Source organism: Cladophialophora bantiana (assembly GCF_000835475.1).
Source record: "Cladophialophora bantiana CBS 173.52 unplaced genomic scaffold supercont1.32, whole genome shotgun sequence".
Lineage (NCBI taxonomy): Eukaryota > Fungi > Ascomycota > Eurotiomycetes > Chaetothyriales > Herpotrichiellaceae > Cladophialophora > Cladophialophora bantiana.
The window spans coordinates 166887-180302 of record NW_015971606.1 but is presented as its reverse complement, the minus strand read 5'-3'; the positions used below and the strand labels follow the sequence as shown (position 1 = coordinate 180302).

Here is a 13416-nt window from a genome sequence, read left to right as displayed (position 1 = left end):
ATAGAGCAGACTCATGCAAGAGCAGACGCGATAAGAGCGGTATTCATCTAGCTCCCCTCTTCTACAGAGCTTATCACAAAGATATCAAGCGATATTTTCCCGACCTCTTATCACCACTGTGTCTTTACCGGTATCTCTTTTTCTGTGCTGGCAGGAGAAAGCACTGCTTGGCAAGACTTCCTCATCTATTCTCAAGCCCGCGGAGCGGACAGCGAGAGCATAGGGAAAGAGCCAATTGGGAGCGCCCAGTGACAAAACGCTAGACCCCATCGAGTAATTGTCTATGACCCTCCCCCCCACCATGACCTTGGTGTTACCGCCTTGTGGCCCGTGCTCGTCAGGATGCTCACAGCAACCACCACAGAACAATCGAACTTTGGTGCTTGCATAATGTTGGATCTCGTGGATAGAATCTGGAAGCTTCTCGACCATGTCGAAAGGTTACCGAAGCGACGTACATTTCCTCGCAGACGCCAGTCCACCGGTATGTTGCGCAAGCAGACTCAGCCGTGATGAGCAGCCATCAGACGTGCTATCAGAGTTGTCAATAGACATTCAATCTGTGAAAGAAGAGTTAGAAGCTTATTGGATTCGGAAATTGGTAGTCCGATTTCGTTCACTAGTATGAGAAGTTATCGATTCACTTTCGTTGGCTGGATGATGGCAAGTATTCTACTGGGCCAGTGACAGAGCAAAGAATTGCCCTACGATTTGACACAAACCGCACGCTCCTACATTCTGGCTCTCTTCACACCAGCTCGCCGCAATATATTTTTCTCACGGAATAGAAGACCGTTTGCTGTCGTCTAGAACAACACTCAGAAAATTCCCTTGGACTATATCAACCCATAGAATGGCTGCTGGAGGTCAGTCATCCCGTAAAATTAGCAACGTAACCAATTACGCGCTGTTTGCTTTGCGGCCTCACCGACACCGAGCTCCGTGCGACTATAGGTTTTCGTCAACCTCTTTCTAGGTGGACGAGACAGCTAGCTGTCAACAGCCATGAAGGCTACTACACTAAACTTCATCCTTAAACCTTGGGCATCTCGGCGGTACGTAATAGACTTTCATATTTGTTGGGTCTACTGACACTCAGAGGGAACATAGTCGTAAATCTGCTGAGATGCTTAAAGAGGTCGGCTCTCCAGGTTAGAAGCAACAATCTTCGTTCCGTTGATTTTGAAAGCTACGCCGCAAGGTTCAGATTTCCGGTTGAGTCTTGTGCTTTGTCGTTGAACCCACCTAATTCGCGCTCAATCATTTCTCACTATCTGTCCCGCAGGCCATAGGACGGTTAGATTTAGACAGAAACCATCTTTACTCAACCGTTCCAAACTACCATGAGTCACACGCTCCGTCCATGTGGCTTCCTTGGCCTCCTTGCTCCTGTGTCGGAGATAGGCCAATATCCCTTCCCCACCACAATTAGTGATATCCAATTCAAGTCCCCTGCGACGATGAGCGAGCGCGACTCGGATGTGGGCTGAGTCGTAGTCGCCCTTCATTGATCTCGCCGAAAAGAAAGAAATTCAAGCGTCTGCACTACTGCACTCGCTGATAGCAGGTGGGCTCGCACTACTTCCGTCCAGTCTCCACGATGGGAAAGTGTATCTAGGGTCGTGTTGTACGAAGGTTGAGTTGTGGACCTGTCTGGTTGATTGTGTTCTGTCCCCCTGGCTATTCAGAGAGACTCTGCCTGTTTATATATACATTGGCCTGTAACCACAAGAGCATTCCTGAAACCTCCTATTCCGTCGCTATCCTGTCACGGATCTGCAGGAACAACGAGGTTGAGGCAGTTTGCGCAGTTGGTGAAGCGCCTAGCGTCTCAGGTGGTTTGCCCCAATGGTGCTCTCGCGACCCTGTCAACAGGTCGAGGGCCAAGAAAGAGCTAACCCTTTGTTATTGAAGGCACTTGATCCACTGTGTACACCTCATAAGGTAATGAAAAACACAATCACAAAGTAGACACTGACAAACGATACAATCAGATGGAAACCCTGTCTGCTAGTCGATTTTACGCTGACGCACCCATGTCCTACCCAAAAAGTACTCAGGATTGTAAGGCTTCGACTATGCCACGCGCCCTGAATGAGAGAATGTCTTCCGACTTTAGGCTCTCCCGTGCACGCCCATCCTCTGTGTCCCATATGCGAAAGTCCATATCTTCTAGTAAGTGCACAATTGTCCATCAGGGTCAAACGGACTCCTGTCTGTTAGCCCAATTCTCTCTTGTTTTCACACGAGCTTCCACTGTTCGGGATACCAGAGTGCACGATACACACAATGAACCTGCTATTCGTTACTTTGCGGTATCTTATAAAGTCCAGTAGTGTAGCTTCGACGGGCACCGTGACATCGCTGGTATGGATGGTCGCTTTGTCGTTGATGCTTCAATTGTTCAGCTAGCTCAGCAGAATAGCTTTGCCCACTCGCCTAGCATCATCGAGCACAAGAACTCCTAGTTGTACTACGTAGCTGCAACTGCTAGGTGCATGCAAAGCCTGGGAAGCTCCACCTTCCAATCATCTTTCAAATGTCCATCGAATAAGTCATAGTTAACATGTCTGAGGCGGAGACCTTCAAATGCAACATTTTGCGGGCGGAGAAAGGGGCCAAGCCTTGCGGTGCGCTTGGCGTCCAAAGTCGTTCTTGGCAATACCAATGAGGTTATGGAATGCCTCGTGGATGAAGGCAGGATAATAGCAACCCTCCCTGAGGTCTTCAGCAGACCTGTATATCTCCATCTCAGAGCGCACCCACGTGCATAGCATATGGATTCCAATTCGCAAATAGAAATATCAGGAGCACAAGGAGGCAAAAGGAAATAAATCGAAACCTGGCTGATGTGCATATATAAATTCTCGATAAAGAGAGCTTTTTTTCATGGGCAGGTGTCTCAAAAACCAAGCTATTTTGCAAAATTCACTATGTATTCTCCCGTGGCAACAATTCAACGTAACTGGAAGGCTTTTAGTCCCATTGAGAAGCGGAATATTATACGCTACATAATTGGTATCATGTTCTACAAAGTTTGGTCTGGAGGCTTTTACCGGTTCCATCATTGCTCTGGCTACCAATCGGTACGATTACGACGCCGCTAGCCATCATACCACGTCAATCAGTTTTGAACGGATCGGCCTTCTTACGGGCTTGAACCAAGCTTTCCAATGCTTTGGATCGATTATCATTGCTCCCCTGGCTCGCCGGTTCGCTACCAAGAATGTGTTGACGACTGCCAGTTGCGTTTTCAGACTATTTTCTGCCATTCTACTCATCGTCGATGGGAGCACTGGTGGTCACATTAAACCATCAAACTGGTCACAGACTCATGATAAAGACGATTTCTCCTATTATGGTGACTACAATACAGACGGCATTATTCCAATATACTGCTTTGCAGGCATCGGCTATGGAATGGTGGAACTGATCCGAAGGATCATCCCCCGGGATATTGTGGGTGGAAACGTGGAGAAGCTACGTTGTATGGATGCATTAGTCCATATGTTCTACGAGGTCTCAGGCACGGCCGGTTCACTATGTACCGCATTGGCCTTGATACCAGGATTGGGAAACAACTTCTCCTTTATTGTCACACCTATTTTGTTCGCGTGCGCTTCTTGCGTATGGTTCACTATCTCTGGATTACCCAATCCACTTGAGAAGGAAGCAGTCTCGGTCGCGAAGTTGAACTACTTCAAGGCAGTCACCAGTGGCATTTTCCTCTTTCTTGACTCTGTCTGGACTGGAGCTAAGATCATCTTTTCCTCGCGCAGGTTCATCTGGCTTCTCCCAGGATATACTTTTGCCCTCTACGGTCATCGCTATTTCGAGAGCAGCCTGGCACCTATCATTGCAAGGCGATACTTAGGCAACTCGGCTTGGTATCAAATTATGGTTGCGGGTTCGAATCTTGGGGAGCTATTCGGGGCTGGATTTGTTTTCCTCTTTACCAATGTGGTTAAGACGCCAATTCCATGGTTACGTCTCGACGCCCTCTTGTTACTAATTCTCTGGTATCTTCCATATTGGTACCCGCCACAAGGTCAGTCGAAATATGCTTGGGTGGTATTCGGCACGTTCATACCGGTCTCCTTTGGATGGGCAGCTGGTGATGTTTCCCTTTCAGCCTACATTCAAGCGTCACTGGCCCGGATCGAGTCCGACACTAGAAACGTGTCCGCGCTTGGCGCCGTAATGGCATTCTTATATTCAACATACATCGTTATCTACGCCATCACATCGCCGCTCCTGGGCCGTTACGTAGACAAGGTCTACCAGGAATCCGGCGGAGCCCAGGGGGGAGACGTCCATCGCGCTATACAAAATATCGGCGGCGTGCAGTACACAATCATTGCTGCCTTCATGCTTGCCGCTTCCTTTGTCCCGGTCGGGGCTTTCTCTCTCAACCCAGGCATGCTCGATGGGGATTCTATGGCAAACGAGGTGGAAATGGGCCAAGCGACAAAAGAGATCACTGTTGTAAACAGTGATCAGTCAAAAATGGAGCAAGGTTTGACACATGACCATGTTTTGGAAGTCGATGAAAAGTGCTAGGACATGAAGGGAAGAATGCACATCAAATGAGATATTTGGTAGGCATAACTTTTTGGAGGGGTGGAGTGGTTGGCTGGATTACGCTAACATTTTAGTCTAGGTTTTCATAGTTTTTCATTACTACTCAACAAGATTTTTAGGAACACCCTGAGCTACCTGGTCTTTCAATGATTGTTCCAAACGGCTCTCCGTCTGACAACCATTGAGAAGCATCCCTGAAAATCTCGAGAACGTTGCCGCTATAGATACGATGGGATGCCTTAGAAAGATCTTAGCTACTGAGGATTCGCTGCGGTAGCGTCGCTAATCAGGGCTCAGCCACCTTCGGTTGAGGGACGTAGTAGAGAAATTCGGGTAGCCGAATATGGGTTTGTAGGCCAGGGTACATACCTTTAAGTCTAGGTTGCGTACCGGCCTAGGGGACCTTTTCGTGAAATACACACGTAGTAGAAAATATTACAGAGTAGAGAAATATCGATGTTTAGGAAATTGCTAGGAAAGGGGGGATCAAGTTATCTCGGAGCACTCATACCGTTCAGGGTTGTTGAAGGTAGCTCGCATGTAAGCAATCAAACCAGACCACAGCTCGGACAATGATATGACTTCAAACCTAGATGCTGGTTCACGAGGATTCATCGTAGTCGACTTCAACTCCAGGCAACGATAGGTAATCATGTCGCTTGCCATGTCATCGCCAAAAGCCGACCTCTAGCGGGCTGTCATCTCCACCAGACCGCTTGAGGAGAGAACAGACCCCGAAATCTCATATAGCTAACGAGAAGACCACGAATTAGAGAGGTTCAGTGACAGAGCGCTAGACTCTACTGAAGCTAAATACATTCAATTGGATTCACCAGATAACTAGCATCTGCTATCCACTCGCGGTCAATGGGAGCGCCTATCAGGTCAAAACGCTGTGGCTATGTTTAGAGACCTAGTCGTCCATGTGACCGCAATTACGCAACAAACAATCTACCCAGTGCAATTGGTACCTTTTCTGCGAGTTCTTCCGCCCGATCGCATTCTCTGACCCTGTAAAATTAATCAGACCCTATATTTTTCGTTTGAAAAAAGAGAGAGAGAGAGAACCTAACTGAATATTACTTCTATAATGAGTATTCTCGTTTTCATCAATCTTCAGAGGCTTAAAGGTCCTATGATCGGTAGTACCTAGATTCTGTGGTACTCGTCAGCAACGTCTACATAGCCAGGCGTAAATCAGCTATTTCCTACATGCCCCGCTTCCAGACGTCTTCGTTAGTTCGGTCAAGGGGAAAATGCCACTTTTCTTCACTGGCAGTTTAGAGTCGGCGCAGAATCCCCGTCTATGGCAGCCATTCTGCTGTTGTCGAATAGAGGGGAAAAGAGTTAAGATGCAGACAGGACTAGCTCTCTCTTTATATTCCATTACCCCCACAAGGTGTCTCTCCAGGAAATGTTGAGTTCTCCCAGGAGAAAATCTTAGCGACATCTGCATTGTAGCTACGTTAAGGCTCATATTCGGTGGCGTTGCAAATTTACTTCCCCACTACTCTTCGTAGTTCGCTGATTGATCACCTTTTGATCGGAGTCGGACAAACCCTTCCCTGCTTAATGGTCTATGCAACCCCATTCTCTCAAAATGGGAAGGAAAAAGCGCCGTTCACGGAGTGAATGCTAAAGTAAATACTTCTCGGCCATATTTCAGTGGGAACGGCTGATACTTAGTCATCGACGAGGTCTCATTCGCTTATGAAACCCCCCCCCCCCCAACCAGGCACACCTCTTCAATCAAATTGCTTCGAGGAATTATATTCGCTCAGCATGAGTTTCGGCTAGTTTGTTGGCTTAATGAATCCTCTGCACTTGACGCCTAGCTTCTCCTACTCCAGGCCAGCGAATATAACGGGAACGGTGACACACCACCCTACACAATACCGCGTTACGTTAGAAAGATCCTCTAATTTTTTGCTCTTCTAAATCTATTTGTCTTTCTTTTTCCTCCCCCTTTCGTGCCCCCGAAGGTCGTGTATATCCTCGAGGTCAGATATTGTCTTTTTCGGATCCTCATCACCGGCACATCTAGGTATTCTCCGAAATGATACATGGGGCCTTCAATCGTTAGTATCAGTGTTCCTGTTACGTTTAAGAAGCACGCTGACCGAGTTCAAGCAGACAACACCTGATTCAAGCGTCACCCAAAAGCATATATTTGCCCTATATTCTTTAATGTGTGAAAAGAACAGTCCCACGGAGCGAGTTGAATCTCGTACGTTATAAGTCCAATCCACTTAAATACAGTTGAGATGTCTGATTCTTGCTCAAGAAGAGCCTGCAGCACAATCTTCGTACCATTCTCTGGCTGTCAAGTCAAACTATGGATGCATCAAGGAAGGAAGTCACTCCTATCATGGCCTCAACTATTCAGAATCGTTTGTCTCCAACACATTTTCGAAACAAAGGACGCATGTGATAAACGAACGGAATCGTAGAAACCGACTTTCGCGAGCCATTCAAGCCCTCCAAGGTGTAGTGCCCCAAATTGGTTCGGTCGACAGGCAGAAGAGAGGGCCATCTAGAGCGATTACGGTGGAAAAGGCAGTCGATTACATTATTTCACTTCAGCAGGAGGTAGATCGACTCCGCAAAGAATCCTCAACTACTGCTCAAGATGTTGGAGTTCTCTCCGATATAAAATCATCATCAAACAATATCACCAGCAGTTGAAGACTATAGGCCTTTCACCCGTTATCTAGATAATGTAGGAAGACTATAATTGAAGGATTTAGTAAACCATTATTTCGTTCAGATCCTTAGCATAGAATAATGTTAATTCTAATATTACCTTTTTTTTGTTTTTTTCCCTTTTAGCCTAGTGACTGGCACGATAGCCCCATTATTTTACCTAGGATTATTTATTTATTTTACATAACTAGGCTATATGTACTTAAATGGTCGATTATCGCGGGCAACACACATTGTATATAAAGGACATAGGTTCTCGATCCCCTACTACTTTTTGGCCTCAATAGAATTATACTACTACTACTGTAATTACTACTATACTTCTATATATTAGATGTAGCCTTGAGAGAGATCGGTCACGAGTTACGTGGACGCTACTTACTATCATCATTAGACATATAGAAGAATCTATAGAAGAATAAGGCTGGCTCACGTAATATGCCCTATTAGCTCTACTGGCTCTGTTGGCCCTGCGTGCAAAGAGCGCATAGAGAGCACAGAGCATAAGCATTATATATTAGTACACCCTATTCCTCCTAGATAGTTGACATTGTCCGTAGCGAATTCATATTAGCTATTAAACTAGACCGTTCCTAGTAACACCGACTACTCATACCTTACATTTCCCTACGTTCAGTTCATTCTATTAAGAATTTATTACTAAGAAATATAACCTAGTTAGATAATGCCGTAGTAGCTCTAACACTATATCTTTATTACTATAAGATTAAAACTTACTCGAACCTTTTTAATTAGTCATTTATCTCATTAGCAGTTTTCCCCGCGGCTCACAGCATTCTTATATATCCAGGGGGGCTAGGGAGCTCACCGTCGCTCACAGCTCTTATATCTAGGCTATAAGCTCTTATAGACTATCTATTTTTAGTAACTTTTATAATATATTTATTATATAATATTATTAAATTTAAAAAAAATCTTTTCTATTAAGAAAATAAGATTTACGTAAAAAGAGAATAACTCGCTAAGTCTTTAACTTAATGAATATTAACTCTATCTAGCTAATAATTTATGATTTACTACGAAACCTTATATTTTATATATATATATATATATATATATTCTAATTCTTATATATTATAATCTTAATTAGTACTAATTTAAACGACCCGTATTGTAACAAGGCGACGTAACTATGCTGGGCTGGTGGTGGACTGATAGGGCAGAGGTCTGTTAGGTCACATGTCAAACCTACTTAGATCGCTGGGAGCAGGATAGTTTACAGTGCTGGCAGAGTGCCATTCTTGACAGTTTTGAAGGAGCATCGTGAATTCAATGGTTTTGGTACCGTCAATCTATTCTTAGGTGTTTGATCAGTTCTGTTTTGTTCCTCGATGCTGCCGCTGTGCTAGGTGTGCGTAGCCCTAGCTGCTGCCCCCTTTGGGTGGTGTTAGCGGTGGTGTTGTCTCGTCAGTATCAAGCAGAAACGCGTTCTCGCTTCCCGATCTGCTGGACAGGCCTCTGTGCGTTGTTACACGTGCACGCCGAAACCTGAAGTGCTCTGTTACAGTATAATTATATATACTAGCCCGGGGCTCTCTTAGACTAGCTCATGAGCTCTCTTAGAGTAACCCAGCGAGCCCAGAGGTCTCATGGGCTGCGTGAGACGCAGACTTACCTTAATAGCCCAGGGCGGCCCAGGACTCTCAGGGTCACGCGGGAAATTTTGCCGATGTTTTTAGAGCCCCTATAATCGTAGAAGATAAGTCTATTTACTGTAATCGAAGATCGAGGTGCTAGGTTCGGCTCATGCAGTGCAGGCAAAACCTTCGTTCTCGTGTTGTTCATATCAAAAGGAAATAACCAGTGAAGAGGACTACAGCTTATTTCACAAGCATGTTGATCCTAGAGATGCGATGATGGCAAGGTCTTTTTGTGGTCACAGTATGCAGTCTTTCATATGGTTGAATAGCAAAACTGACGAGTCTGCAGGGCAGGAGAATTCTAGAGGAATTCCGTCTAAAAGGTGGAATCCTTACATACGTAACTAAGACCAATCGAAGGCGAAGACAGCACAGCGTCGAAGGATTCTGTTTGGATTGCGAATGGTTAATGGTCAGTCAACACCTCCATCTAATTGACTTTGGCTGTGAAGACATGCTGACTCGCTGTTTAAAAGCGAGCTGTGTCGTACCAGACAAAAGGGCCATTGGGAGGTGGTCCCTATCTAACAAGTGACCTGTCTTTGACCTGGGGAGAGAAAGGAGCTACTTTAGGGAGCAAATCAACTGCTAGCAATGACAAATCGTGGGATGAGCTCCGGTGCAGCGAGCCCGGTGCAAGGATGTGGTTATTGCTAGTCCGTCATTACTTATGTCTTTCTACAATCGACGTCAAGCGAGGACAGGGCTTCCTAGCCCCTAAATTTTTCTCCAGAGCTTTGCGCTAAATACAACTAGGGTTAGATACATTTATAAGTGTTCGCTGTTTATTGGTTTCTGTCTCCGGCGAACCTGCGAGAAGCTCCACCAGGCTAAGGCGCCAAGAACCTAGTTAAAGCTTTTGTGTGCTTGATGGAATGCTCGGCGTGACCGGTTTCCTTGTTCAGGCTCATGAGATGTGCGGAAGGCAATCAGTTACCGATGACACTGCGGAGTCAGTAAGGAATGAAATAGATAGTTGTCTTCTGGCTGACACCGTACTTGCTAATCTGAGGCTCTCTGCTCTGCTTCCACGAATATATATTTATTTCCCTGTGATATAGCTATCAGGCGCGGAAGTGATGATTAGGATCATCCACAAGATTACCATCCACCGGCTTAGCACAAATATAAGTGGGTTGGTAATGCATGGTTCATTTCCGTCCCGATTGATCCTTCAATTAGTGCCTACGTTACATGCAATGAACACTTCTATCACATGCACTAAAGACGCGATAACCATCCCCAGAGATCAACTTGCTTCCACTTGACCACCAACATTAATACACAAATAGATCTCTGTGGTTGTGCACACGTGCATATACCATTGGCATAGACTGAATGAGACACTTCAGCAAAATTTTCTCGTTCTAGCTGATGTCGAGTATATATATTAGGATCTTACCATCGACCTTGAAATGCCCCTATTTGCAGATCTCTAAGGTTTTCGGTGAAAGCAAGAACAATTCTTCAACATGGGTTCACATAATCTCTCTCCTGAGGAAGTAGTCTTCAATACCTCCCCCAACATTTCTCCTACTTTCGGGTTAAGCGTCTACGAGCAGAGACGTAAGTCGTTGGCTGAGGTAGACAGTGCACCTGTCGGCCTTTCCCATCTACGAGCTGTCCTTGTGGCTGGCACTGGCTTCTTTACCGATGCCTATGACCTTTTCAGCGCAAACTTCATAACTTCAATCATCGGATTGGTCTATTTTTCAGGCCACAAGATTCCCACATCTGCGGATACCGCCATCAAGCTTTCCACAACGGCAGGAGCAGTGATTGGTCAGGTCATCTTTGGATGGCTCGCAGATAAGTGGGGAAGGAAGAGAATGTACGGTCTCGAATTGATCATTATGTTGGTTGGGACATTTGGTCAAACGATAACGGGCCAAGGTCCTGCGGTTTCCTTTCTAGGGCCGTTGATATTCTGGAGGGTTATTATGGGTGTTGGGGTCGGAGGTGACTATCCTCTTTCATCGGTGATCACCTCTGAATTTGCCACGGTAAAATGGCGTGGAGCGTTAATGAACGCGGTGTTCGCAATGTGAGGACTTCAGTTGCTATTGAGGAGAAGTGAACTAACTGGATGCGTTAGGCAGGGGTTTGGCAACCTAGCGGCAGCGTTGGTCTCTTTTGTTTGCGTCGTCGCTTCGAAAGACGCCTTGTTACCGGCTGTAACAGCGGCGCAGTGCGATGAGCGATGCCAGCTCGCTGCGGATAAGATGTGGCGCAGTATTGTTGCATTCGGCACGGTCCCAGCTCTTTTAGCAGTGTACTTCCGCTTGACAATCCCAGAAACACCACGGTATACCGCAGATATCACCTTAGACGTGGAAAAGGCGCGAGCAGATGTTCAAGCATATCTTCGAGGTAAGCGACAGGGAAAAGTGGAGGAAGGCCATGCCTACGTCGCAGAGACTCGCAGAAGGAACGAATCGCCAAAGGCAACATGGTCTGAATTCTTCTCACATTTTCGGCAATGGCGGCATGGAAAGATTTTACTCGGGACGGCTGGATCATGGTTCTTCATTGACGTTGCCTTCTGGGGTCTAGGCTTAAACAATTCCGCCATTCTTGGTGCAATTGGTTATGCCAGCTCCCAAAACGTCTACGATAACTTATACAATACGGCCGTCGGCAATCTAATCCTGTCTGTCGCCGGCAACATCCCGGGATATTGGGTGTCGGTTGCGCTTATCGACACAATTGGCCGCAAACCCATACAGATGGCCAGCTTCATCATCCTCACAATATTGTTCTGTGTGATCGGATTTGGCTACCATTCGTTGTCGGCACATACGCTCCTGGGGTTGTACGTCCTTTGCCAATTCTTTTCCAACTTTGGAGCGAATTCCACAACATTTATTGGTGAGGCCATTAGAGAAATCTCATTGCTTAGTACTAACTTTCCTAGTCCCTGGCGAAGTGTATCCCACACGGTTCCGGTCCACGGCGCATGGTATCTCGGCCGCTGCGGGAAAGGTCGGTGCTGTCCTCGCTCAGGCATTAATTGGGCCCCTAAGGAACAAGACCGGCACGAACAAGTGGTTGAATCATGTCATGGAAATTTTCGCCCTCTTTATGCTTTGTGGAATCTTCACTACCTTGCTAATTCCAGAGACAAAGTGTCAGACTTTGGAAGAACTGGCAGAAAGATACCACGGTGATAGTGAGAGCATTGATGTTTCACAGACTGAGGAAGCGATCATCACAAAGGACAAATGAGAACGGCGAGCAAAGACAACAACCGCGCAACTGCAGGATCTAGATCAAGCTTGCCCAAGTTCTGCCTCATAAACGGCTTGCTTATGATTGCAGATACCTTCATTAGCAAAGACAGAGAAAGATATTTTAGCTAGGTTTATAGACGCCTCAACCCGGAGATGCCGCTTCCCTGGCGTCGTTCTACCCGTAGTTCCGCGCCTAATCGTAAGCGCTTCTTCCATCAACCCCCTGTGGAGACCGGCTTTCTTGGTAGCCAAATTCATCACCGCGATCGGGCGTCGATTAAACCGAGAAATGTGAGTTCTTGCGCGTAGCTCGGGATTATATCGGAAGGAATCTGCTGCCTTGCATCAGAAATTGACCATACGGACACTCCGAATCCTTAGATCCAAAGTTCACTTACTTCGTAAGAAGAATGTTGAATGAACGAATCACGGCGGCCGAGAAGCAATTTAGCCATGTAAGAGTCGTACTTATCCTGACCTTTCTCCATATTATACACGATTTATAGGGGCACCTTAAGCCCAAAGTCTTTCACCTACGCGCCTAATATTTTAGCTTAGAGAACTAGTATTAGAGACCTACGCAACGCAGTAGGTACAGAGAATTAGAGTAGCTAAATGCCTTATTCTATATTACGTAGTCCTATTAACAACGGCTCAACGATTAAGAAAAGAGAAGAGTTTCCTCTCTTTCTATCACGTGAAAAGGGTAACGTAGCGTTAATAGATAGCCTTGTTAACTGATAGCCTTGTTAACTGATAGCCTTATTACCTAATAGCCTTGTACTTTAGCTCTTCTTAGCTTATGCTTTAACCATCCTTTGCCTTATTCTTTTCTTCCTATACCGTCTACCCGATTCGGGTGGAGGGCGTAGGGTACTTGGGGACAACGGTGGGCTCGTGATAACTAGACTGTATTGTCGTGGGGCGACGGCGCTGCCGAAAGACGGAGGGATATCTATTGGTACTCTCGCGACGATTGGGATATCTGCTAGCAGAGTCGCAGGTGTGAAAATGTGCCCGGATTGCTAGTCTAAACTTTGCGCGCCGGAATTCAAGCTGAGCTCACCCGAATCCACCTCTGGAAATGTGAAAGGCATCTTCTGTACACATCAGGATCGTATAGCATGCTTGATGGAAGGGAGTGGCTTAACTTCATCATTACGTCTAGTCCAGCCATTTATTTCATCAGTAATTTTTCCCGCGGCTCACGGCATTCTTATATACCCAGGGAGCCCAGGGAG

The 13416-nt window shown here is 46.1% G+C and overlaps 2 protein-coding genes across 2 annotated transcripts; both read left to right on the top strand.

Annotated features, from left to right (window-relative positions):
• Positions 1-2889: 2889 nt before the first annotated feature.
• On the top strand, positions 2890-4560 carry Z519_12673 (uncharacterized protein; the record flags this gene model as incomplete). The annotated part of the gene is made up of 2 exons (XM_016770378.1): positions 2890-2961; positions 3037-4560. The coding sequence occupies 2 exons, from the start codon at positions 2890-2892 to the stop codon at positions 4558-4560; spliced, it is 1596 nt and encodes a 531-aa protein (XP_016613429.1).
• A 5857-nt stretch (positions 4561-10417) lies between these two features.
• On the top strand, positions 10418-12170 carry Z519_12672 (phosphate:H+ symporter; the record flags this gene model as incomplete). The annotated part of the gene is made up of 3 exons (XM_016770377.1): positions 10418-10989; positions 11041-11813; positions 11860-12170. 3 exons carry the CDS (start codon positions 10418-10420, stop codon positions 12168-12170), a joined length of 1656 nt encoding a protein of 551 aa, XP_016613428.1.
• Between the last annotated feature and the right edge of the window lie 1246 nt (positions 12171-13416).